At 52.0% G+C, this 22,881-nt stretch overlaps 1 protein-coding gene across 1 annotated transcript in view; it reads right to left on the bottom strand.

Moving 5' to 3' along the window:
- The window catches only part of LOC144326499 (inositol polyphosphate 5-phosphatase OCRL-like), a 45,159-nt gene extending 23,752 nt beyond the window's left edge, over window positions 1-21,407 (bottom strand). The window contains exon 1 of the mRNA XM_077923024.1: window positions 21,378-21,407. Coding sequence (XP_077779150.1) covers window positions 21,378-21,407 — 30 coding nt within the window. The remainder of the gene's footprint in view (window positions 1-21,377) is intronic.
- Between the last annotated feature and the right edge of the window lie 1,474 nt (window positions 21,408-22,881).

The following is a 22,881-nucleotide window of genomic DNA, read 5'->3' as shown; positions in this document are numbered from 1 at the left end:
CCGACAAGGGACTCGCCATGGACAGCGCCAAGGTCCGTTTGGTGTTGGACTGGAAGAGCCCGCGCAATAGGAAGGAGGTCCAGAAGTTCGTCGGCTTCGCCAACTTCTATCGCAAGTTCATCAAAGGGTTCGCGATGGAAACGGCGGCCATCACGGACACCCTCAGCTCCAAGAAGAAGAAGTTCACCTGGACGGACCAGGCAGAGCAGTCCTTTCGGAAACTCAAGCAGCTCTTCGCGTCCGAAGAACAGCTGCTGCACGTAAACCCCAGCAAACCAATGCGGGTTGAAACGGACGCCTCGGACAGAGCGGTGGGGGCGGTCCTGTTGCAGCAAGACCCGCAGGGGGATTGGAGGCCGTGCGCATTCTACTCCAGGAAACTCAGCAAGTCGGAACAGAACTACACCATCTGGGACAGGGAGTTGCTGGCCATTCAAGCAGCCTTCAAAGCGTGGCGGCACTTCCTCATCGGAGCCAGACACACAGTGCAGGTCCGCATGGACCATAAGAACCTGGAGTACTGGCGCACGGCACGGTTCCTGAACCAGAGACACATACGCTGGGCGGAGTTCTTTGCGGATTTCAACTTCCGGATAGAATACATCCCGGGAGACAGCAACATCATGGCGGATGAACTATCCAGGAAGCTGCAGTATCTCGAGGAAGCGGCACCGGTGGCGGCCAAGCACATTTTCGCACCGAAAGCGTGTGCGTGTGCTTCAGGCACAGTGGACCTGGACGCGGTGCGTCGCGCGCTGCAGACGGACTCATTCGCACGATCCAAGATGGAGGAGGTGCAAACAGGCACAGCGAAGGACGGAGAGTTCCAGATACGCGACGGACTACTCCTCCGGAGAGGGGCGCTCTACGTGCCGGGGGACGACCTCCGCGCGAAAGTCCTGCAGCAGTTACACGACGCGCCCAGCGCTGGGCACTTCGGCAAGGACAAGACAGCGGAATTAGTAGCCAGAGACTTTTGGTGGCCCAAGATGAGGGGTGAAGTTGAGGATTACGTCGCTCGGTGTGACACATGCCAAAGGGCCAAACCAGTACACAGGGCGCCGGCGGGACTGCTGGAACCGCTTCAGACGCCGTTTGAACCGTGGGAGAGAGTGGCCCCGGACTTTGTCACAGATCTGCCCAGCTCGAGAGGCAAAACAGCGGTGCTCGTGGTCGTAGACCTGTTCACCAAGATGGCGCACTTCATTCCTTGCGCGAAGGTGGCCACGGCGGAACAAACCGCCAAGCTGTTCATAGACCACGTGTTCAGAGTTCACGGCTTGCCGAGGTCCATCCTATCCGACCGGGGGCGCCAGTTCGTCTCAAGTTTCTGGCAGAAGCTGCTGGGCATCCTGAACGTCAAGATCAACTTAGCATCGGCACGACACCCGCAGACCAACGGACAAGCGGAGAGGGTCAACGCCATCATGCAGCAGTACCTGCGATGCTACGCGAACCAACAACCCTCGACCTGGGTGGACTACCTACCGCTGGCCGAGTTTGCCTACAACAACACGAAGCACGCGTCTACAGGGGTGACGCCGTTCTTCGCCAACAATGGGCGGCATCCCAGAACCTTCCCGGGGTTAGAGACGAAGGGGGAGGGGGAGCCACAGGGGGCAGAGCACTTGGCAGCAGAGTTGCAGGAGGTCCACGAGCAACTCCGAAGGCACTTGGAACTAGCAAAACACGCCTACAAAGTGCAGGCAGACAGGCACAGGAGAGTCGGGGAAGACATCCAGGTGGGGGACTGGGTATGGTTAGCAGCCCAGGCAGTGCCAGCCAGAACGTTAGCTAAGAAGAAGCTTGGACACAAGCAGCTAGGGCCTTACCAAGTCGAGGCGCAGATCAATCCAGTGGCCTTCCGGTTGACGCTCCCGGAGGGTTCCAGAATGCACCCGGTCTTTCACAGGTCGGTGCTCACACCCTACAAGGAACCCCACAGGTTTCAGACCCCAAGGGCCGCACCAGACCCACTCAGCAAATCACCAACAGGGAAGGGGTCACCGAGGGCGGCACCACTCAACGAGGTCACGGAGATTTTGGACTCGAGATGGGGGGAAGAGGGAGTTGAATATCTCCTCGCCGAGGAAGGTACCCCGGCCAGCGCCAACAGGTGGGTACCGGACTATGCCTTGGCGGAGCGATACCTCAAAGACGAGTTCCATGCACTCTTCCCTCACAGACCTATGCCGGCAGATTTTTTCGACGACTGGCTTTTCACACCCACACTCTCCGCCAGCACGTTCCAGGGGTTCTCATCAGCGGAGGAACCGGCGCCAGACACAAGCTCCCCAGAGGGATCGCTCTCGGGGTTTGGCACGGACCGCTCTTATTGGTGGGACAATCAACCGGAAGTTGGGTGGAGCAGGGGACTCTTACACGCAACCTCGCCCGAGGTGCCAGGGGGAGAGACGGACATGGATGGGTTGGGGGAGGATCCTGCATTCGAGCACAGCTGCAGAGAGATGGAAGCAGAGGAGATCGACGTCGACGAGCCTATTACGAGCTGGCCGGATCCAGATGACCGGCTGCGCACCAGGGGGAGAGAACGGTATCCCGCATTCACCCCAGCAGCACTGGAGCACCCAGAACCCGCCCCCGAAGAGAGGGAGGGGGGAAGGGGGGCTTCGAGGGGGGGATGGATGTCAGGGGCTCAGGAGCAGAGGCACAGGGGAGAGAGGAAATGGAGAGCGAGGGGGAGGAATCTGAGGGCAGCGGAGGGCAGAATGACAGTGACCCGAGAGATTCCATGAGCCTCTCCAGTGAATCAGAAGATTCCCAGAAGGGGGCGCCGATGGCCAGGGCAAGGGGGGTCCCAGGGGGGGCACACCAGAAGCAGGGGGCCAGCGGAGACTCCCAGAGCAGTAGCTGGAAATCAGGGCCAGCTTCCCCACCAGAGCGTAGTGGGGGGGAAGAGTCCCATAGGTCAGAGTCAGTGTCTCCTCCGGCAAGGAGGGAGGAGGAGTCAGGCCCAGCTGGCATCCCCGAAGAGGGGAGCAGCGACAGGAGCAGTATAACGGTCAGAAGGAAGGTGGCAGGCTGGGCGCGCGCGCCAAGTTCAAATGTACAGGCGCGCGGGACAACAGGAAGCCCGGATTGGGAACCAGGTCCTAAAGCCCGCCGGAGGGAGGGGGAAGACTCGGGGGACTCAGCGTCAGAAGAGTCTAGAAAGGGGAAAACCCTGGCGGACAGGCGGACCCAGAGGAGGAAAGAACAAAGGAGGAGGTGGAGCAAGGCTAGGTTCTTAAACTGGTGTCTAGGGGGAGGAGACTCAGACGGAGCTTCGGCGGTCTAGGGTTTAAGACGTAGAGCTGCGCGCCGTGGCTGTAAATGAGAAACTGAACTTCAATAAAGACTATTTAATATAACAACGGACTGGCGTTGGTCCTCTGTGAGCTGGGACCTGAGGCAGCTCTGACAGAGGGTAAAGTACGTATCTACATATTTATACGAGAAGGTAGCCACCCTAGCATTTGATTCATTTTCAGAATAATAAATAAATAGCAAACCGATATGGAGAAAGGAGAAATGGGGAGAAGTTGAAATGGGCAGTTTTCCCCATCCCTCCTCAGTCCGGACTTGCTTCTTGAAGTGCTTGTTCCCTCACTAGTAACAATAGTAACACTTCCAAGGAGGTCTTTCTGAAGGAGATTTATTGCTCAGATAAAGCCTGGCGTCCAGCCCGCTTCGGCTGCGCAGCTACCGGCCAGGTCTCCGGACTTCACAGGCCACATTCCAAAGGCTCTGAGCAGCACGCAGAGATAAGCAGCGGCCAGAAAAAGCTGCAAACTCAAATGCTTTCCTTCAGTGTGCTTAAATAAAGTCCACTCAGGATATTAGCAGCTAGAAGCAGTTTTTATTCACAGCAGACTATCCATTGTCGAACAGCATCGTGAAAACACGTCCACTCTCCTCAAAAGCAAAAGTAGAGAGAGAAAATAAAGGCTGGAGACTCTCGGAAATGACAAATCTCCCCCCTCCCAATAGTAGGCAGGGCGTACACTCTGAGCTGTTTAACCCTGTAAGCTCAGGTTGTCCTCACACCCCCTCTCGCCCTGCGCTACTGTGGGGAAAGTATGTACAGAACTTACCCCCAACTCCAAACCACCACAAAACTCCCCATGACGCTGGAAGCTTAAAGGTTTGGTAAATTCATCGGCCAAGTTAATGTGACTGGCACAGTACTTCAGCCGTATCAAACCTGACTGAACACTCTGACACACATTTTGGAAACGTATGTCCAGATGCTTGGTTCTGGCCTTAAATTGCGCAGATTCAGCCAATTTCAAACAAGGTTGATTGTCCTCCCAAACCGTGATGGGCAAGCTACAATCCCCATAGATCTCTTGCACCAAGCATCTATAGAACTCTAGTTCCCGGCACAAATCTGACAGTGCACTGAATTCAGCCTCAGTAGAAGACAGCGCAATGAGACTTTGCTTCCGGGACTTCCACCCAATTAGTGACTTCCCAAACTTTACCACCAACCCAGAAACAGACTTGCGGTCCTGCGAATTCGCCCAGTCACTGTCCGCATAGCATGTGAGCTTCGCCTCACCTTCAGCTGGCAGCTTAAGACAGAAGTCTTTGGTATGCTGCAGGTAGCGCAGTACCCGCTTGATACCGTGCCAAGCACTCACACTGGGCTTTGATGCTTCCCTACTTAGCAGGTTGGTGGCAAAGGCAATGTCTGGTCTGCTCCATTGGGACAGATACAACAGACTACCTAGAGCTGACTGAAAGAGCTCAGCATTCTCAAACTCGGCACTTTCTGCTTGCTGGCTCTCTATCACGAAGTTCGTCTCCATGGGTGTCCGAACTCCTGCACAATCGGACATTCTGAACTTCTCAAGCAACTGCTCAATCTTGCCTTTCTGACTGAGCAAGAAGCTACCATCCTCAGTTCTCGCTATCTGGACGCCTAGGTAGATCTTTACTGCACCCAGGTTCTTGAGCTGAAACCGTTTCCCAAGCTCTTTGGCAAACTTCTGCACCTGTTTGTCTGCCTTTCCAACATGGATGATGTCATCAACGTAAAATAACACCAGTTCCTGTGCGTCTCCTGATCCTCTAAGGAACAGGCAACTGTCAGCAAGACTCTTCCTGAAACCTAGCTTCTCCAAAGCTTCATTCAGGCACAAGTTCCAATTCCTGGCCGACTGCTTCAGGCCGTAAATTGACTTGTGAAGTTTCCACACAGTACCTTGCTCATTGCCCTCAACCCCTGGAGGAGGAAGCATGTACAAATTCTCCTGGAGGTCCGAGTTCAAGTAAGCAACGTCCACATCAAAATGATGCACCAGCAACCCTCTTTGTGCAGCAATGGCCAAGAGCAAACGTAGAGATTCACTCCTACAGGTGGGAGCATAAACTTCCGTATAATGCAACCCCCTGCGCTGCGTGAATCCTCTCGCCACTAATCTGGCCTTATACTGCGGTTCTCCTGTCGTTGTGGGCTTAAGACGGTAAACCCAGCGGCTACCCACGGCCTGGTTTCTCACCGACAACTTTGTGAGGGAGAACACACCTAGAGACTCCATTGAGTTCATTTCCTTCTGCATCGCCTCATGCCATTTCCTGGCTTCTTCCTGAGGCAGTTTCTGAACGTCCTCAAAACTCTCGGGTTCACACTGTGCCATTCCAACCCACACACTAGTGACGGCAAACCTTTCAGGAGGTTTCCCCTTGGTCGTCCGAGCTGAACGGCGCAGCACTACTTCAGGAACCCCCTCTGACCCACTGGGAGCAGGTGTTCCCGCCCCGCCGCCCGGCTTCGGATCATCGTTCCGAAGCTGGGCGGCGGGGGCAGGTGTTCCCGCCCCACCGCCCGGCTTCGGAGGAGCCTTCCGAAGCCCGGTGGCGGCGGGAGGAGGTGTTCCCGCCCCGCCGCCAGGCTTCGGAGGAGGTCCGAGGACAGTGGGGAAGACGCGCTGCGCTTCCCCGCTGTCCCGGATATTTCCCTATGGGCTGTCGTCTTGCGAAGCAAGCCCATAGGGAAATTCGTCTTGCGAAGCGCCTCCAAAACGGAAAACCCTTTCTTCTAGCGGGTTTTCCGTCTTGCGAGGCGTTTGTCTTGCGAGGTACCACTGTATAGAACACATACATAAATACCGTAAGTAGTTCTCATCACAAAAGAATATCCAGGTTAATCCATGAACAGCCAGGTAAACCCATCAACAGGTTTCCTGCCAGACAGGAGTCTGTTGTAGGCCGCCCCTTCTGTGATGCATGTATGATGTATGGAGGGGTGGTCTTGGGCTCCAGGGTGGGCAATTTCAGATGTCTATATAAGGACTTGGTTCGGGGTCTCCTCCTCCCTCCTGCGTGGGGGGGGGGTGAGCACCCTCTTGCAACAGTTAATAAAGATCTGGCTTACTAGCTGCTTTGCTTCTCAATATTCTCTGGTTGGCCTGTGTTATTTTCTCCTACGGATAGAGAAGCTACCAAAGGACTCTATATGGGCTCTGAGGTACCCCAGAAGGGAAAAGGAGCCCCCAGTCCCCACCCCCTTGCAGCTGACCCCTTGCTGCTCTCTGCTTGGCAGAGTATTGAGGAGGCATCCTGCTAGCCAAAGGAGACATGGACTTAGTTGTGTATGTGCAATTCACATTTGTAGTGTTCTAAATATGTACAAAGCAACCTTGCTGGGGGATGTGGATGAGGTTAACCCTTTCTCTCCCTGCCATGGTCCCATGAAGCTGCTGTATTTCCAGGGAAGATCCCTTGCCCCCCCCCCCCCGGCAGAGAGAAAGACTTTGACTCCCTCCTCCCAGCCATCCCAGCAGCCCTCAGGCTTCCCCTTGGCTGCTTCTAAGGTAATAAACAACCACCAATGAATACCATGCCTACTTTGGATCTGAGAATTAAGAAGATCACCTGCCAAGAAGAATACACAGCTATTTCTCCCCCTCAAGGTACCTTGTATTCCTCGACAGCCTCTTCCAAAGGAATCACCTCGTGGTGTTGGTGCTTCTTGGATCTGCCCCAAACCACACAGATGGGGGCTTCATCCTCCTTGCAAAAGAGTTTCAGGGGCTCCTGGTGCTTCTCACAGACTCCTCCTTTCCCTCTGGAAGACTGAGAGTCTTGGCTACTTCGACAAAGGTAGCCAATTGCCGATTGCGGACGAGGCTCCTTCTCTGGACTCCAACTCGGCCTTGAGGACAGGAAGCCAGCCTCCTTTTTGCCCCGCTGCACTGGATCAGGCCGGACCGGCAGAAGTTGTGCCCACACTCTGGGATGGTCCCTGTGTCGTAAGAGAGTCAGGGTCAGAGAGGGGAATGAAGGAGAAGGACCCTACCAATATCAAATAGATCGCATTCTGCCTTCACACCCTACAAGAAGGTCAACGGTGCCTTGGGGAATGGATCCTTTTTCGCTGTATCTTTCTCATTGACTTTAAAAATGGATCTGAATGTATTTTTCGACTCAAATGAATTTTTCCTCAAAATGCTGTACTTTTCTAAATGTATCCAAATGTATCCGAATGGGTTTTTGTATTTTCCCCCAATCTCATCGCCTAGAGCAGTGTTTCCCAACCTTGGGCCTCCAGCTGTTTTTAGACTACAACTCCCATCATCCCTAGCTAGCAAGACCAGTGGTCAGGGATGATGGGAATTGTAGTTCAAAAACAGCTGGAGGCCCAAGGTTGGGAAACACTGGCCTAGAGAATGTTCCTTAAATGTAACAATCACTTGTTCCAAATGTATTTGATACAAATGTATTCGAGTAATAATAATAATAATAATAATTTATTATTTGTACCCCGCCCATCTGGCTGGGTTTCCCCAGCCACTCTGGGCGGCTTCCGTAAAAACCAAAGGTACAGTAAAATATCACAGATTAAAAACTTCCCTGAACAGGGCTGCCTTAAGATGTCTTCTGAATGTCAGGTAGTTATTTATCGCTTTGACATCTGATGGGAGGGCGTTCCACAGGGCGGGCGCCACTACCGAGAAGGCCCTCTGCCTGGTTCCTTGTAGCTTTGCTTCTCGCAATGAGGGAACCGCCAGAAGGCCCTCGGTGCTGGACCTCAGCGTCCGGGGAGAACGATGGGGGTGAAGACGCTCCTTCAGGTATACTGGGCCGAGGCCGTTTAGGGCTTTAAAGGTCAACACCAGCACTTTGAATTGTGCTCGGAAACGTACTGGGAGCCAATGTAGGTCAAGACCAGTGTTATGTGCTCTCGGCGGCCGCCCCCAGTCACCAGTCTAGCTGCCGCATTCTGGATTAGCTGTAGTTTCCGAGTCACCTTCAAAGGTAGCCCCACGTAGAGCGCATTGCAGTAGTCCAAGCGGGAGATAACTAGAGCATGCACCACTCTGGCGAGACAGTCCGCGGGCAGGTAGGGTCTCAGCCTGCGTACCAGGTGGAGTTGGTAGACAGCTGCCCTGGATACAGAATTGACCTGCGCCTCCATGGACAGCTGTGAGTCCAAAATGACTCCCAGGCTGCGCACCTGGTCCTTCAGGGGCACAGTTACCCTATTCTGGACCAGGGAGTCCTCCACACGAGCCCGCCCCCTGTCCCCCAAAAACAGTACTTCTGTCTTGTCAGGATTCAACTTCAATCCATTAACCGCCATCCATCCTCCAACCGCCTCCAGGCACTTTTATGGGAAAACGTAGCTAGGACAATGTGGATATATATATATATATATATATATATATATATATATATATATATATATATATATATATATATTTGCTTTCGTAGATTTTCACGGGTACAGGAATGCAGGTTTTGGTGTCCTCGGGTGTCTTCCCGTGTAAAAGTTGGGGTGTCTAGGCGACGTTTCGACGAGGTCTCACTCGTCATCTTCAGGCTGGTGCTTTCGGCTTCTTGTTACTGGAACAGAGCAGGATCTCAGTGTTTGAGTTCCTATAAATACTGTTGAGGAGGTGTGGCCTCTAATGTTCTGGGCAGAGAGGAAGTTCCCAGGCTAGTGTGCCTTTTCTTCTTTTGTTTCTTAATTACTTGAGGGATATCTTGAGTGATTTCTTGAGTTGTATCCTGAGTACCACTTAGGTGGGTCATTAGGTGTGGATTAGTTGCTAAAGCCTTTGTGTCTTGACCTCTTGAACTTTGTGAAGAGTTTTTCTGAGAAGATGGTTGTACTGCATTTTGTTGTGCTCTGGCTTGGCTTCGTGTATAGGGGCGAGCTGTGGTTTTGTGGTCTGTGCCAGCCAGATCTGTGTAGGGATTGCAGGGGGGTGCAGCATCCGGAGGTGCCACCATGGTTTGGCTACTGGATGGTATCTGTAATTCATCTGTGGAGAGGGTCTGGGTTTGGGTCTGGTGTGGTTGATTGGTGATGGCGTTCTGTGTGCCTCTGGCTCTGGTGTCAGTTTTTGTGGGGAGGGCTAATTTCCAGATGTCTGGCAAGCGGGATGTGTCGTCACGCTTGTTCATGTTGTGAGGGTGTTTCTCTATCTCGATGGCTTCCATGATTATTCTCTTGTGGTGATGTTCCATGTTAAAGAGCAATTTGGAATCTGCAAAATTAATTTCGTGTCCTGTTTCTTTCATGTGTTGGAAAAGAGAGGAAGTTTTTTCTTCTTTTTTGACGGCATTCTTGTGTTCTGCGATACGTGCATTTATTCGTCTGTTAGTTTGTCCAATGTACGTGGCTGGGCAGAACCAAACGCCTGGCTGACAAAAACCACTTGACAACTGAGTTACAGAATCTCTCAAATGTGTTAATTGCCAATGGATACCAGCAAAACAGGGTTACGAAGCTAATCCAAAAAGAAACACCCCCCAAAAACCAAGACACAGAAGAAAACAATGGCATGGCCCTCCTTCCTTATATCAAGGGCACTACAAATAAAATTAGCAAAATCCTCCATAAACACAATATCAAAACAGCCTTTTGCACCAACCAAAAAATAGCCAATATCCTCAGAAACCCCAAGGATAAAATCCAGTTGGAAAACCAAGGGGTCTATGAAATACCCTGCAAAGTCTGCCCAGCCACGTACATTGGACAAACTAACAGACGAATAAATGCACGTATCGCAGAACACAAGAATGCCGTCAAAAAAGAAGAAAAAACTTCCTCTCTTTTCCAACACATGAAAGAAACAGGACACGAAATTAATTTTGCAGATTCCAAATTGCTCTTTAACATGGAACATCACCACAAGAGAATAATCATGGAAGCCATCGAGATAGAGAAACACCCTCACAACATGAACAAGCGTGACGACACATCCCGCTTGCCAGACATCTGGAAATTAGCCCTCCCCACAAAAACTGACACCAGAGCCAGAGGCACACAGAACGCCATCACCAATCAACCACACCAGACCCAAACCCAGACCCTCTCCACAGATGAATTACAGATACCATCCAGTAGCCAAACCATGGTGGCACCTCCGGATGCTGCACCCCCCTGCAATCCCTACACAGATCTGGCTGGCACAGACCACAAAACCACAGCTCGCCCCTATCTTCACTCAAGATATCCCTCAAGTAATTAAGGAACAAAAGAAGAAAAGGCACACTAGCCTGGGAACTTCCTCTCTGCCCAGAACATTGGAGGCTATACACCACACCTCCTCTACAGTATTTATAGGAACTCAAACACTGAGATCCTGCTCTGTTCCAGTAACAAGAAGCCGAAAGCACCAGCCTGAAGATGACGAGTGAGACCTCGTCGAAACGTCGCCTAGACACCCCAACTTTTACACGGGAAGACACCCGAGGACACCAAAACCTGCATATATATATATATATATATATATATATATATATATATATATATTGCTTATAGTGCCTTTGAACGGTCAACGTTCCACCCTCTATCCTTTCACGAGCTGCCAAAAACACTCTCCACACCACACTGCCATCTACTGGGTCTACAAATAATACCATGAATACACACAAATACAAGCTCTAAAATAAATTAGTTTTATTTTCCCATAAGTATGCAAACATAAGACTATCACACCCGAATTGATAGCTATGCAGAACAGGATTCCCCCCCCCTCCCTCCATCGGATAGCTGCCTGCGCGGCTGTCTTTGAGGGGGGTGGAGGGAGGAACGGGTGGGATCGACATCAGATAGCTGCCTGCCTGCCTGCCTGCCTGAACATGCCGTGCCCCCGGGGGGCGCTGCGACCGGCGCCCATTGGGAAAGAACAAGACAGGAAAAGGAAGGAAATGGGAGAGGTTTTTGTAAGGCCCCACTTTTCACATGGTGTCCTGTTGTGTGTTCGGAAAGTACTCTTTATTGTTTGATTTGGGTTAATGTCAGAATAAAAGCGAGTTCCTTCAAAATAACACATTCCTTTTTATCTTACCAATTTCTCATATTGTAAGAAGCGGAAGAAGAAACCATAGAGAGCCTTCATATTTTCCTTCTGATCAATGAAGTCAAACGTTACAATTATCCATTTTAGAGTGAGCACCTATAGGGAGAAGACAGATTTCAGTAAGCCAAAGCAAGGCCAAGACAACCAAGCCCTTCTGGAATATGGTCAGCGTGTAGAACATCTAGCTGAATCATCACCAGGATAACTAAGTCAGACTGGGGGAAATATCATTCTTCAGAACCAAGACATCATTACCATGCTTTCCAAGTTACCTGAAAGTCACTACAACACTTGCGAGCACAGAGCCAAGACACAGCTGAAAGAAGAGAATCCTACAAACTTCGGGGTTTGTAGATGGTTGTAAAGTTTGCTGCAAGGTTTCTAGTTCACTAGTTGGAAACAGCTTCCAGGCTAGGCAGGACCAAGGTTGCTTTGTAACTGTTCCTGTCTGCCTGCTTGCCATCGTGCATATTTGTAAACCATTTCTGCCAAAATATCTACATCTGCAATAGTAGCTTCTGGAAGCAGACCCTGCGAGAGTGCACACTCCATGAAGTCCATATGAAGAGTGTTACGGAATGGAGGGGGGGCATATGAACGAAGTCTTACTCCCGAGTAAGAGACGTAGAGCCCGAGGCGATGACCTCAAGGGAACCCTGCCACACTAGGACGCCCCTCGCCCCGTCACAACGTTGCACCAAGCACCGCACAAAAGTCCAAAACCCCGAGAAGAAAGCGACATTTCTGACCCCGTATGCTATGCACGATCGATGTATTTTATGAATGAGCAATGTATTTGCATGAGGATGCGCTCTAGCCAATCAGATGGCGTTGAATGTAGCCCTTCAGCCAATCGCAGCAATGCCATGGCTCTGCAGAGGCAGCTCAGCTCCAGCTGTTTTGCACGCTACACTGAGCGCTGACAAGGTGATGACAGCTCCCGCTGCGAGAACAACGGACTGAGTCAATCGAAACTTTGTTACCCTGTTAATCCAATAAAAATAGATGTTGTTTAGTCGTTTAGTCGTGTCCGACTCTGTGTGACCCCCTGGACCAGAGCACGCCAGGCCCTCCTGTCTTCCGCTGCCTCCCGCAGTTTGGCCAAACTCATGCTGGTAGCTTCGAGAACACTGTCCCACCATCTCGTCCTCTGTCGTCCCCTTCTCCTTGCGCCGTCCATCTTTCCCAACATCAGGGTCTTTTCCAGGGAGTCTTCTCTTCTCATGAGGTGGCCAAAGTCTTGGAGCCTCAGCTTCAGGATCTGTCCTTCCAGTGAGCACTCAGGGCTGATTTCCTTCAGAATGGAGAGGTTTGATCTGCTTGCAGTCCATGGGACTCTCAAGAGTCTCCTCCAGCACCAGAATTCAAAAGCATCAATTCTTCGGCGATCAGCCTTCTTTATGGTCCAGCTAGATACAATGTAGGAATGTCAGGCCAGGCCACTTCCGAAAAGAACCGTCTGTATTTAAAAAAGCCTAAAAACACTTGGAAATTCATAGAAAACCACTGGTTTCACCGATTCTCTTCAATCCACCGCCAGTCTGCGTCATTGGCCAAGGACTTGGGAACCCCTCGGTCCCCGCCAGAATTCCCCAAGCGGGAGGTCACCTACTCACAGGAAGGTACTTTACCCGTAGGTGACAATCGCTGGGCAAAAGCTCTCCTCCGGACTTACCCAGGCGGCAGACTATGCAAACCAAAGTTCTATTGTCCTCTTGCAGTAGGTGCTTAGAATGTACTTGGGTGTTGAGACCCCGCAGCCACCCCCTCGTTGGAAATGACTCACACAAGGACACGGATATTAGGTTTATGTTACTGGGCAAATTTTGGCCACAACTTTATTGAAATTAAAGAATGTGAGCGGTATTGGCCAAGGCATTGATTGGACCTGACTATATCTGACTCCTGCCCATTGTGCAGGAAGTCCCAGTAAGGGTAAGTGAGCCAAAGAGGAAGTTCTCTGGGGGTTTGCTGGCCGGGCTCTGACGTGGCCGAGATCCCATAGGCAACGGGGGACAGAGTCCCCCGCCCCTGGTGGGGAGTGGGTGGCCAGGTGGTCCACCGCAACTCCTCCCCACTGGGAAGTGGAGCGGATTTCCCAAGACATATCCTGTATTTGCATGTTACCCCAACACATTCCTCCTATGTTAATCATGTATAACCCTCCCCTATTCTGATGGAGTGGTGATGTTTAGCGAACTGTCTGCTGGGATAAGATAGGAACTTTAAAAAGTCCTTGTCACCCCGTTCTCGGGGTTCAATTCCTCTCTGAACCTGTTGCGCAATCAACTTTGGTCTCCGCTATTTGCTCCGGTTGGTGGCTGGACTCCTTCTTTGTTCCGCAGGGACCCACGGGCTCTGAGCAGCCTCCCACCTGGATTTTTCCATAACAACAGAAACTCGACTAACCCTCTTGAGAGAAGAAAGGTGGCTTTTGCTCCCACCGCAATGTTGTAATCTAAATAAGCACATCTTCCTACAAGTGAATAGTAGCCACCTATCTGGGGGGAAATAAAGTGGTATGCTGAGAGACATGGTTACGGTGGAGAGCAAATCTGTGTTCCACAATCCGAACATCCCGAGAGAAACCAGATGGCAGCTTTGTTTTACTGTGTCCACAGAACTCAATGAGAGCCAACCAATGGTTTGCGTCAGGTGAAGTAGAAGCATGTTGAAATCTGCAGATGGCACAAAGTTCAGCGGCAGTAAATCAGAAAGAGGGGCAGTCCTTAAACAGCTGAAGAGAAGGGGATAAACCTCAACTGAGCATCCAAGTATTAACATCCTGACAGTAAGGACCCTACCCAACCCTAGTCACATGTAAACACCATTTTAAAGTATGGCTTGATGAGCTAAAAGATGAAGAGGAATACCCATTCAGAAGCACATCATATTGGAAACAATGCAGTTCAGTACTAACACTCCGATATGCACCAGCTTTATTCCCAGTTCGTGATCCAGCAAGAGACAAACGTACTGGAGCTGATTTACATGTCTTGTTCTTCTCTGCTGGATTGGGGCATAAGCACTGAGCCCTATCTTTGTTCTTACCTTTATTCAAACGGGTCAAGGCTTCTTCAATGGAAAGTCGGTCATCTTCTGTCTCTTCTGGTTTGTTCACTACCAGTAGCCAGCAAAGCTTGTTCTGGCACCTTAGAATTCTCATGTCTCTTCATTTTTTTCTTATTCCAGGAAAGAAACACAAGACAAGGTCAGCTTTTTTCCCCTTTTCTTTTGCTAGTATTTTCCTGTCCTAAAGGGAAGTTTTCCTTCTGCCCATACCTGCTGCATTTTGGGGAAGCCTTGCTCCTCTTCTCTTGCATTCTGGGAAGTCTTGCTTATAGTCTGCTTCTGCACACACTGTACAAACCTGTCCCAAACACTAAGACATTCCCTCCTTGTTCAATCATCCTAAGCCCATGGAAAACAACATGACCTGCTCTTTATGCCTAGCTGACCACATCTACAGAACTTGATTGTTATATTCTTCCATGCTATGATCAATCATTAGTAATTGTTTGTGCCATATTAATCTCTAGTTACAATTTAATTAGGAGGTTTCATGCCTGTCTGGTTCCAACCTCGTTTCCCAGCCTTTAATCTATCGATGATAAATGTTCACATGTAATTCCCACCTCTCACATGTAATTCCCGCCTTATGCTTATGTTAACCAATCAGCAACAAGTTTCTTTGTGTATGTATCAACCAAACAGCCACAAGCACACCTGTGGCAATGTTTGTAATATTCAATAAAGGAGGGTCCCCAGGGCTCGCCCTGGCCAGACGCCTCATGTTACACCTGCCTCTCGCTTGCCGTGGATTCATTCCAACATCTGGTGACCCCGACGTTTGCCAGATCCCTTTACGCAGCCTCATACTTCACTCGACTGGAAAAGTCTCAGCGCGCTATTTCGTGAGTATGGGAGAGGAATTGACTAAACTTCAAAGACAACATGCTAAAGAATTATTTTGTCTAGTTAGGCAGCGAGCGGTGGGTGTTCATATTTCTTTAAAAGAGATTGAACAATTGCTTTGTGAGATCGCATTTCAATGTCCTTCATATCCTGAAATTGGTTCTCTGGAAGTAGAGACTTGGCAAAAGATCGGAAAAACCCTTTTTGCAGAACCAAGGGCTCCGATTCGTTGTCTGCTAACTTGGCAGAAATGTGCAGATGCCGTGGCTAAATTAGGACCTCAGGCGTCCCAGGCGTCTCCCTCGGCCCCTGCATTTCTGTCTGTTGGAGACAACCCCCCTCCTTATCCTAAGCTTCTGCCTCCCTCACAACCCTGCCTGTCCCCCCCCTCTTGCCTGCGTCTGCTCCTCCAGGAGCTGTGTCTCAGCCCACATCCACCACCCCTATCCCCCCTTCCCCCCCTCTTTCCTCCCTCCCTCCTTCCACCCCTCCTTCACCTGCTTCAGCTCCTGCATGTTTCACAGGAGCTGTACGCGCTGCACTTTCTCAGGCTAGGCAGAAGGGTCTCCTTTCCTTAGAGGAGGAATCTGAGTGGGCTGGTGAAATGCCATCAGCTTTCCCTATCTCCTGCACAACCCCATCAGCTTTCCCCATTTCCTACACAAACCCAGGCACTGCGCAACAACAGGTGTTGCATGAAACCCTTCCTTATTCTGTAATGAGGGAATTGAGAAGAGCCATTGCTGATTCCGGTTTAAAATCCTCCTATGTGATAGGCATGTTGGAAGGAATAGCAAATGGTTATACAATGCTACCTCAAGACTGGAAGGACCTGATGCACATGCTCCTGTCCCCGGCACAGTATGTGGTTTTTGACAGTGAATTTAAACATAATGCCTCAGCCCTGTCTGACCCACAGCATACAGCCAATGAACTTTATGGTGCTGGTCCGTTTGACAATATAACAGCCCAGGCGACGCTGACACCTGCACATTTTAGTCGCACCGCGACCTGTGTACAGCGTGCCTTTCGGAAAGTCCCTGTCTCAGGGCAACCACTGAGCTCCTTTGTCAATATTAAGCAACAGCATTCAGAGCCTTACCATCAATTTATAGATAGATTAAAAGAAGCAGTTACTCGGCAGATTGATAACACCACAGCTCAGAATGAGTTGATGAAAAAAATTGGCTTTTGAGAATGCTAATACAGATTGCAAAAAGGCTTTACAGTCCGTCATCCAACGCGTTAAATATGACCTGGCGGATATGATAAAAGCATGTGCGGATGTTGGAAGCCAGAGTCATGCAATGTCTTTGCTCGCTGGCGCGATCCAAGCTTCCAATAGGCCTACAGGTAATTGCTTTAACTGCAAGCGCCCTGGCCATTTTGCAAAGCAATGCAGGGCCCCTGGCAGGGGGGCCAACAGGAATGGGGCTGCCAACCAGGCTAGACCTTCCAAGAAATGCCCTAAATGCAATAAAGGCTATCATTGGGCAAATCAATGCAGGGGTCCGGGAAACTCCATTCCGGCCCCACTCTTGGGCCCGGACAATTAGAGAGTTTTCCACCTTTGGTTTCCGCTGCTGAAATTTTTTTTAAAAATAAACCCTCTGAATTTGCCATTGATTTGATCAATCAAGAGACCAAAGACACTGTTTTACCTGGTGAAATTGTGCTCATGCCTTCCCAATTGGCAGGACCACTACCTCCTAAAGTCGCAGGTTTAATTTTACCCAAATTTTCTGCGGCGAAAGAAGGGATCCAGGTTATTCCTGGTGTCCTGGATCCTGACTATGTGGGCACAATAATGGTTCAATTTTGGAGCCATATGCCCATGCAGTTAAAAAAGGGTGAGTCTTGGGCGCATTTGGTGGTGCTCCCTTCTCATCCTACTGCTTCTATTATGGATAGTAATTTGCACGAGCTCTCTTCTTTTCCTCCACAGCTGTTAGCCGTGGTCCAGAGGATTGGAGGAAAGAAACCTCTTTGTAAGTATAAAATAAAAGGCAAAGTTTTGGAAGGTTTGATTGACACAGGCGCAGACATTTCTGTAATTTCCAGTAATTGCTGGGACCCCACGTTGCCCCTTGAGTCTGCCTCTGCAGTCTGGGGTATGGGTGGCCCCCAAAATTCTTCCAAAAGCGTACAGTGGCTGCCTGTTTCTCTGCCTGATAGCTCTGAAACCATTGCATACATCCAGCCCTGTGTGCTGAAAATCCACCTCAATTTGTGGGGACGAGATTTATTGCAACAATTACAAGCTACCATTCAATTTGATGAGTAAGCTTGCGCTCCCCCTCAGCTGGAAATCTACTAGTCCTGTATGGGTTGAGCAGTGGCCCATTACAGGAGAAAAGCTGCTCGCTTTAAAACAATTGGTGAATGAACAATTATTGGCTGACCATATAGAACCTTCCGTTAGCCCCTATAATACCCCTGTTTTTGTCATAAGAAAGAAAAGTGGGAAATGGAGATTTCTCCAAGACTTGCGGAAAATAAACCAGATCCTTGAACCCATGGGGCCTTTACAGTGTGGTCTGCCTAATCCAAATATGATTCCACATTCTTATCTGTCAGGGCTGCCTCAGGTCCCAGCTCACAAGAGACCAACGCCAAGTCCAGTTTATATACAAAGATGTTTATTGAAGTGCATTGTACGTTCCACAGCCGAGGCGCGCAGCCCCACGTCTGTTACGCTTAGACCGCTGAAGTCCCCTCTGAGTCAGTCCCGCCTCTGCACCACTTTAAGAGGCTTGTGCTGCTCCACCTCTTCCTTTCTTTCCTTTTCCGCAGGGTCTTCCTGCCCCCTGGGGTTTCACCCCTCCTGGATTCCCCTGACGCGGAATCCCCAGACAGCTCTTCCCCCCTCCTGCGTGCTTTGGGACCTGGCTCCTCCTCCGGGCTCCCTGCACTTCCGTGCGCCTCCACATTTCAACTTGGCGCGCGTTCGCAACCTCTAACCTTCCTCTTGACAGTTACACTACTCCCTGCACTACTCTCCTCCCCTTCCGGGAGGATGTCTTGCTCCGATCTCCCCTCCCTCTCTGCTTTCTGACCTGCTTCCCCTGTCACTCTGGAATCTCCACCCCCTTCACTGCGCTCTGGCGGAGAAGCCGGTCCCGACTCCCAGCTCCCACTCTGGGTTCCCCCGCTGGTCCCCTGCTCCTGACGAGTCCCCCCTGTGACTCCCCTTGGCCTGACCACAGGCGCCCCCTTCTGGGAATCCTCCGACTCACTTGAAAGACTCATGGAATCCCTCAAGTCATTGTCATCCTCTTCCTCGCTGCCCTGGGATTCTTCCCCCTCGCTCTCTGCCTCCTCCCTCACCTGTGTCTCTGTCCCTGAACCCCTGACATCCATCCCCCCCTCGAAGCCCCCCTTCCCCCCTCCCGCCGCTCGGGCGCAGGTTCTGGGAGCTCCGTCGTTGCGGGGGTAGATGCTGGACACAGGTCGTCGACGTCGATCTCCTCTGCTTCCAGTTCAGTGTATGTGTGCTCGAACTCGGGTTCGTCCCCCAACTTGTCCGCGTCCTCCTCTCCCCCTGTTACTTCGGGCGGTGCTGCTTGCCAAGGACCCCTCAGCCACCTCCTGCGCCAGTCCTCCTCTGGTTGATTGTCCTACCAGTAAGAGGGGTCCGTGTCCACCCCCGAACACGATCCCCTTGGAGGGCTCGATTCTGGCGTCGTCTCCTCTGCGGAGGAGAACCCCCGGAAAGTGCTGGCTGAAAGTGTGGGCGTAAAAAGCCAGTCGTCGAAATACTCGGCTGGCATGGGCCTGTGCGGGAAAAGGGCATGGAACTCGTCTTTGAGAAGAGGTTCCTCCAGAGCGTAGTCCGGCACCCAACTGTTGGCGCTGGCCGGGGTACCTTCTCTGGCGAGGAGATATTCTACTCCCTCTTCCCCCCATCTCGAGTCCAGAATTTCTGTGACCTCGTTGAGTGGCGTGGCCCTCGGTTACTTCCCCCCTCTTGGTGACTCTCTGCGTGGGTTTGGTGCCGTCCCTGACTCCTGAAATCTGTGTGGGGCCTTGTAGGGTGTGAGCACCGACCTATGAAAGACCGGGTGCATTCTGGAACCTTCCGGGAGGGCCAACCGAAAGGCTACGGGATTGATCCTGGCCTCAACTTGGTACGGCCCTAGCTGCCTGTGCCCTAGCTTCTTCTTAGCTAACGACTTGGGAAGCTAACCCCGGGAAGGTCCTGGGATGTCGCCCATTGTTGGCGAAGAACGGTGTCACCCCCGTTGACGCGTGCTTCGTGTTGTTGTAGGCAAACTCGGCCATCGGCAAGTAGTCCACCCAAGCTGCAGGTCGTTGATTGGCGTAACATCGCAGGTACTGCTGCATGATGGCGTTGACCCTTTCCGCTTGGCCGTTGGTCTGTGGATGTCTTGCCGACGCTAAGTTGATCTTGACGTTCAGGATACCTAGGAGCTTCTGCCAGAAACTGGAAATGAATTGGCGCCCCCGGTCGGACAGGATGGACCGTGGCAAGCCGTGCACCCTGAATACGTGGTCGATGAAGAGTTTGGCGGTTTGTTCCGCTGTCGCCACCTTCGCGCAAGGAATGAAATGCGCCATCTTGGTGAACAGGTCTACAACCACAAGTACCGCCGTCTTGCCTCGGGAGCTGGGCAGATCAGTAACAAAGTCCAGCGCTACCCGCTCCCACGGCTGTAGTGGCGTCTCCAGCGGTTCCAGAAGTCCCGCTGGCTTCTTGTGCACTGGCTTGGACCTCTGACAGGTGTCACACCTGGCGACGTACTCCGCGACCTCTCCTCGCATTTGGGGCCACCAAAAGTCTCTGGCTACCAAGTCCGCTGTCTTCTCCTTGCCGAAATGACCCGCGCTGGGTGCGTCGTGCAACTGCTGCAGCACCTTCGCGCGGAGATCGTCCCCCGGCACGTAGAGGGCACCCTTGCGAGTTAGCAGACCGTCGCGTAGCTGGAACTCGTCGTCCCTTGCTGTACCTCTGCGCAGCTCTTCCATCTTGGATTGTGCAAACTGATCCGTTTGCAGCGCGCGACGCACCGCGTCCAGGTCCACGACGGCTGAAGCGCACGCCCACGCCTGCGGTGCGAAAATGTGCTGGGCTGCCACTGTTGCCGCTTCCTCGAGATATTGCGGTTTCCTGGAGAGCGCATCTGCTATGACATTGGAGTCTCCCGGGATGTACTCTATTCGGAAGTCGAAATCCGCGAAGAATTCCGCCCAGCGTATGTGCCTCTGGCTCTGGAGCTTCGCCGTGCGCCAATACTCTAGGTTCTTGTGGTCCGTGCGGACCTGCACGGTGTGCTTGGCTCCTATGAGGAAGTGCCGCCACGCTTTGAAAGCCGCGTGAATGGCCAACAACTCCCTGTCCCAGATGGTGTAGTTCTGTTCCGACTTGCTGAGCTTCCGGGAATAGAAGGCACAGGGCCTCCAGTTCCCTTGCGGATCTTCCTGCAAGAGGACGGCCCCCACCGCTCTGTCGGATGCGTCAGTCTCGACACGCATGGGCCTGCCAGGATTCACGTGTAGCAGCTGTTCCTCGGATGCGAAGAGGCTCTTAAGTTTCCGAAAGGACTGCTCTGCCTGGTCCGTCCAGGTGAACTTCTTCTTCTTGGAACTGAGAGTGTCCGTGATTGCTGCCGTTTCTTTCACGAAACCCCTGATGAATTTGCGGTAAAAGTTGGCGAAACCGACGAACCTCTGGACCTCCTTCCGATTGCGCGGGCTCTTCCAGTCCAACACCGCGCGGACCTTTACGCTGTTCATGGCTAGTCCCTTGTCGGATAGCCTGTAGCCCAGGAAATCCACCTCCGTTACGTCGAACTGGCACTTCTCCAGTTTGGCGTAGAGCCTGTGTTCCCGTAGTCTCTGCAGGACCTCCTTTACGTCCCTCTCGTGAGCTTCCTGCGATTCCGAAAAGATCAGGATGTCATCGAGGAAGCATACGCACTTCTTGTAGAGGAGTCCCGCTAGTACATGGTGCATAAATGCTTGGAAACAGTGGGAGCCATTCTGGAGACCAAAAGGCATAACTCTGTATTCATAGGTGCCCAACGGCGTGAACATGGCCGTCTTCCACTCATCGCCCTCCCGCATGCGTATGAGATTGTATGCTCCGCGTAGATCCAACTTGGTGAAGATCTTCCCCTTTCTCACCGTCACTAGCAGGTCGTCAATCTTGGGCATGGGGAAAGCCTTGGGCTTTGTCATCGAGTTTATGGCCCGATAGTCCACGATGAGTCTCTTTTGGGGCGTGTCCTTCTTCTTCACGAAAAACACAGGACTGCCCCCCACTGCTTTGGATTCCCGGATGAATCCCCGCTTCAAATTGTGCTCTATGAACTCCCTGAGTTCTTGCATCTCATCCTCAGACATGGAATACAGCTTTGCAGTCGGCAGCGTCGCCCCTGGTAACAAGTCAATCGCACAGTCGTAGGGCCGGTGGGGTGGCAACTGGTCAGCTTCCTTTTCGCAGAAGACCTCCAAAAACCCCTTGTACTTGTGGGGGACTGCCTGCACCATGCCGAGGTGTAACTGCCGCCCTTCCTCCTGGCCCTCCTCCTCCTGGCCTGTCTGGATGCAATGTTGGGCGCAGTAAGATGAGCCAAAGGTGAGCTGCCGCTGGTACCACGCTAATGTTGGACTGTGTCTATCCAGCCAGCTCATGCCTAACACTATAGGCGTGTCTGACAGGCGGGTGACATTGAAGCTAATGACTTCGCGATGATTCCCAATCTGCATCACCATGGGTGGCGTCTGTTGTACAACTTGCCCGCCCAGCAACTTCCTGCCATCGACCGTGACGACGTTCAGGGGCAGTGTGGCTGGTAGAAGCGCTATGCGATGCTGCTTGATGAACTGCACCCCCACAAAGTCCGCGTTGCTCCCGGAGTCGATTGTGATGGGGACTTCCAGGGTGGTTCCATTAGGCAGCTGGAGCGTTGCAGTGAGCTGCACCACTGGCTTGGGTGGTAAGGGGTCTGTATGCTGCAAAATTGCTGGGGACTGCTTTACTGACTCGCCTGGCTGAACCCCAGCATTTCTGCTTCCAGCCAGGCACTGGCGTTTCCCTGAAACTGCTCTCCGTGAGGCACCTGTTCTGTTACTGTTGCTAATGCTGCAGTGTGCTTCTGGAGCCTCTGGGGACACTCTTTGGCCATGTGCTGCGCACTGTCACAGATGTAACACTTCCTGGTCCCTCTAGGAGGCTTCGCCTTGACTGCACCGGACGCTGGGGCTCCGGCCGCTGTTTGAGCCTTAGCACCACCAAGCTCCATCGGTTCCTCCCCCTGCCTCAGCAGGGGCGAGGGATGCGCACGGCCCAGATCCCTGGGAATAAAGGGAGGCGCTTTAGCTGGTGCGCGCACCTGGCGACCCTCCTCACTGTGCCAAGGACGTTCTTCGTGCCTCACTCCAATCGTGAGTGCCCTCTGCACGACGTTTGCTAGGGTCTGAGGTCTGTCTCCCCTGGCCAACTCATCCTTTATGGAGCCATGGAGCCCTTCCCAGAACAAATCTCTCACTGCTTTGGAGTCCTTCTCCCAATCCAGTACATTCAGCAATGCAAAAAAGCGAGAATGGTACTGACGCACTGTAGCTTTGCCCTGCCGCAATCCATGCATCTCCCGACGCGCCACATCAACGTCCACGGTGGATTGGA

Source organism: Podarcis muralis, unplaced genomic scaffold (assembly GCF_964188315.1).
Source record: "Podarcis muralis unplaced genomic scaffold, rPodMur119.hap1.1 HAP1_SCAFFOLD_80, whole genome shotgun sequence".
NCBI lineage: Eukaryota > Metazoa > Chordata > Lepidosauria > Squamata > Lacertidae > Podarcis > Podarcis muralis.
This window is presented reverse-complemented; position numbering and strand designations above follow the sequence as displayed.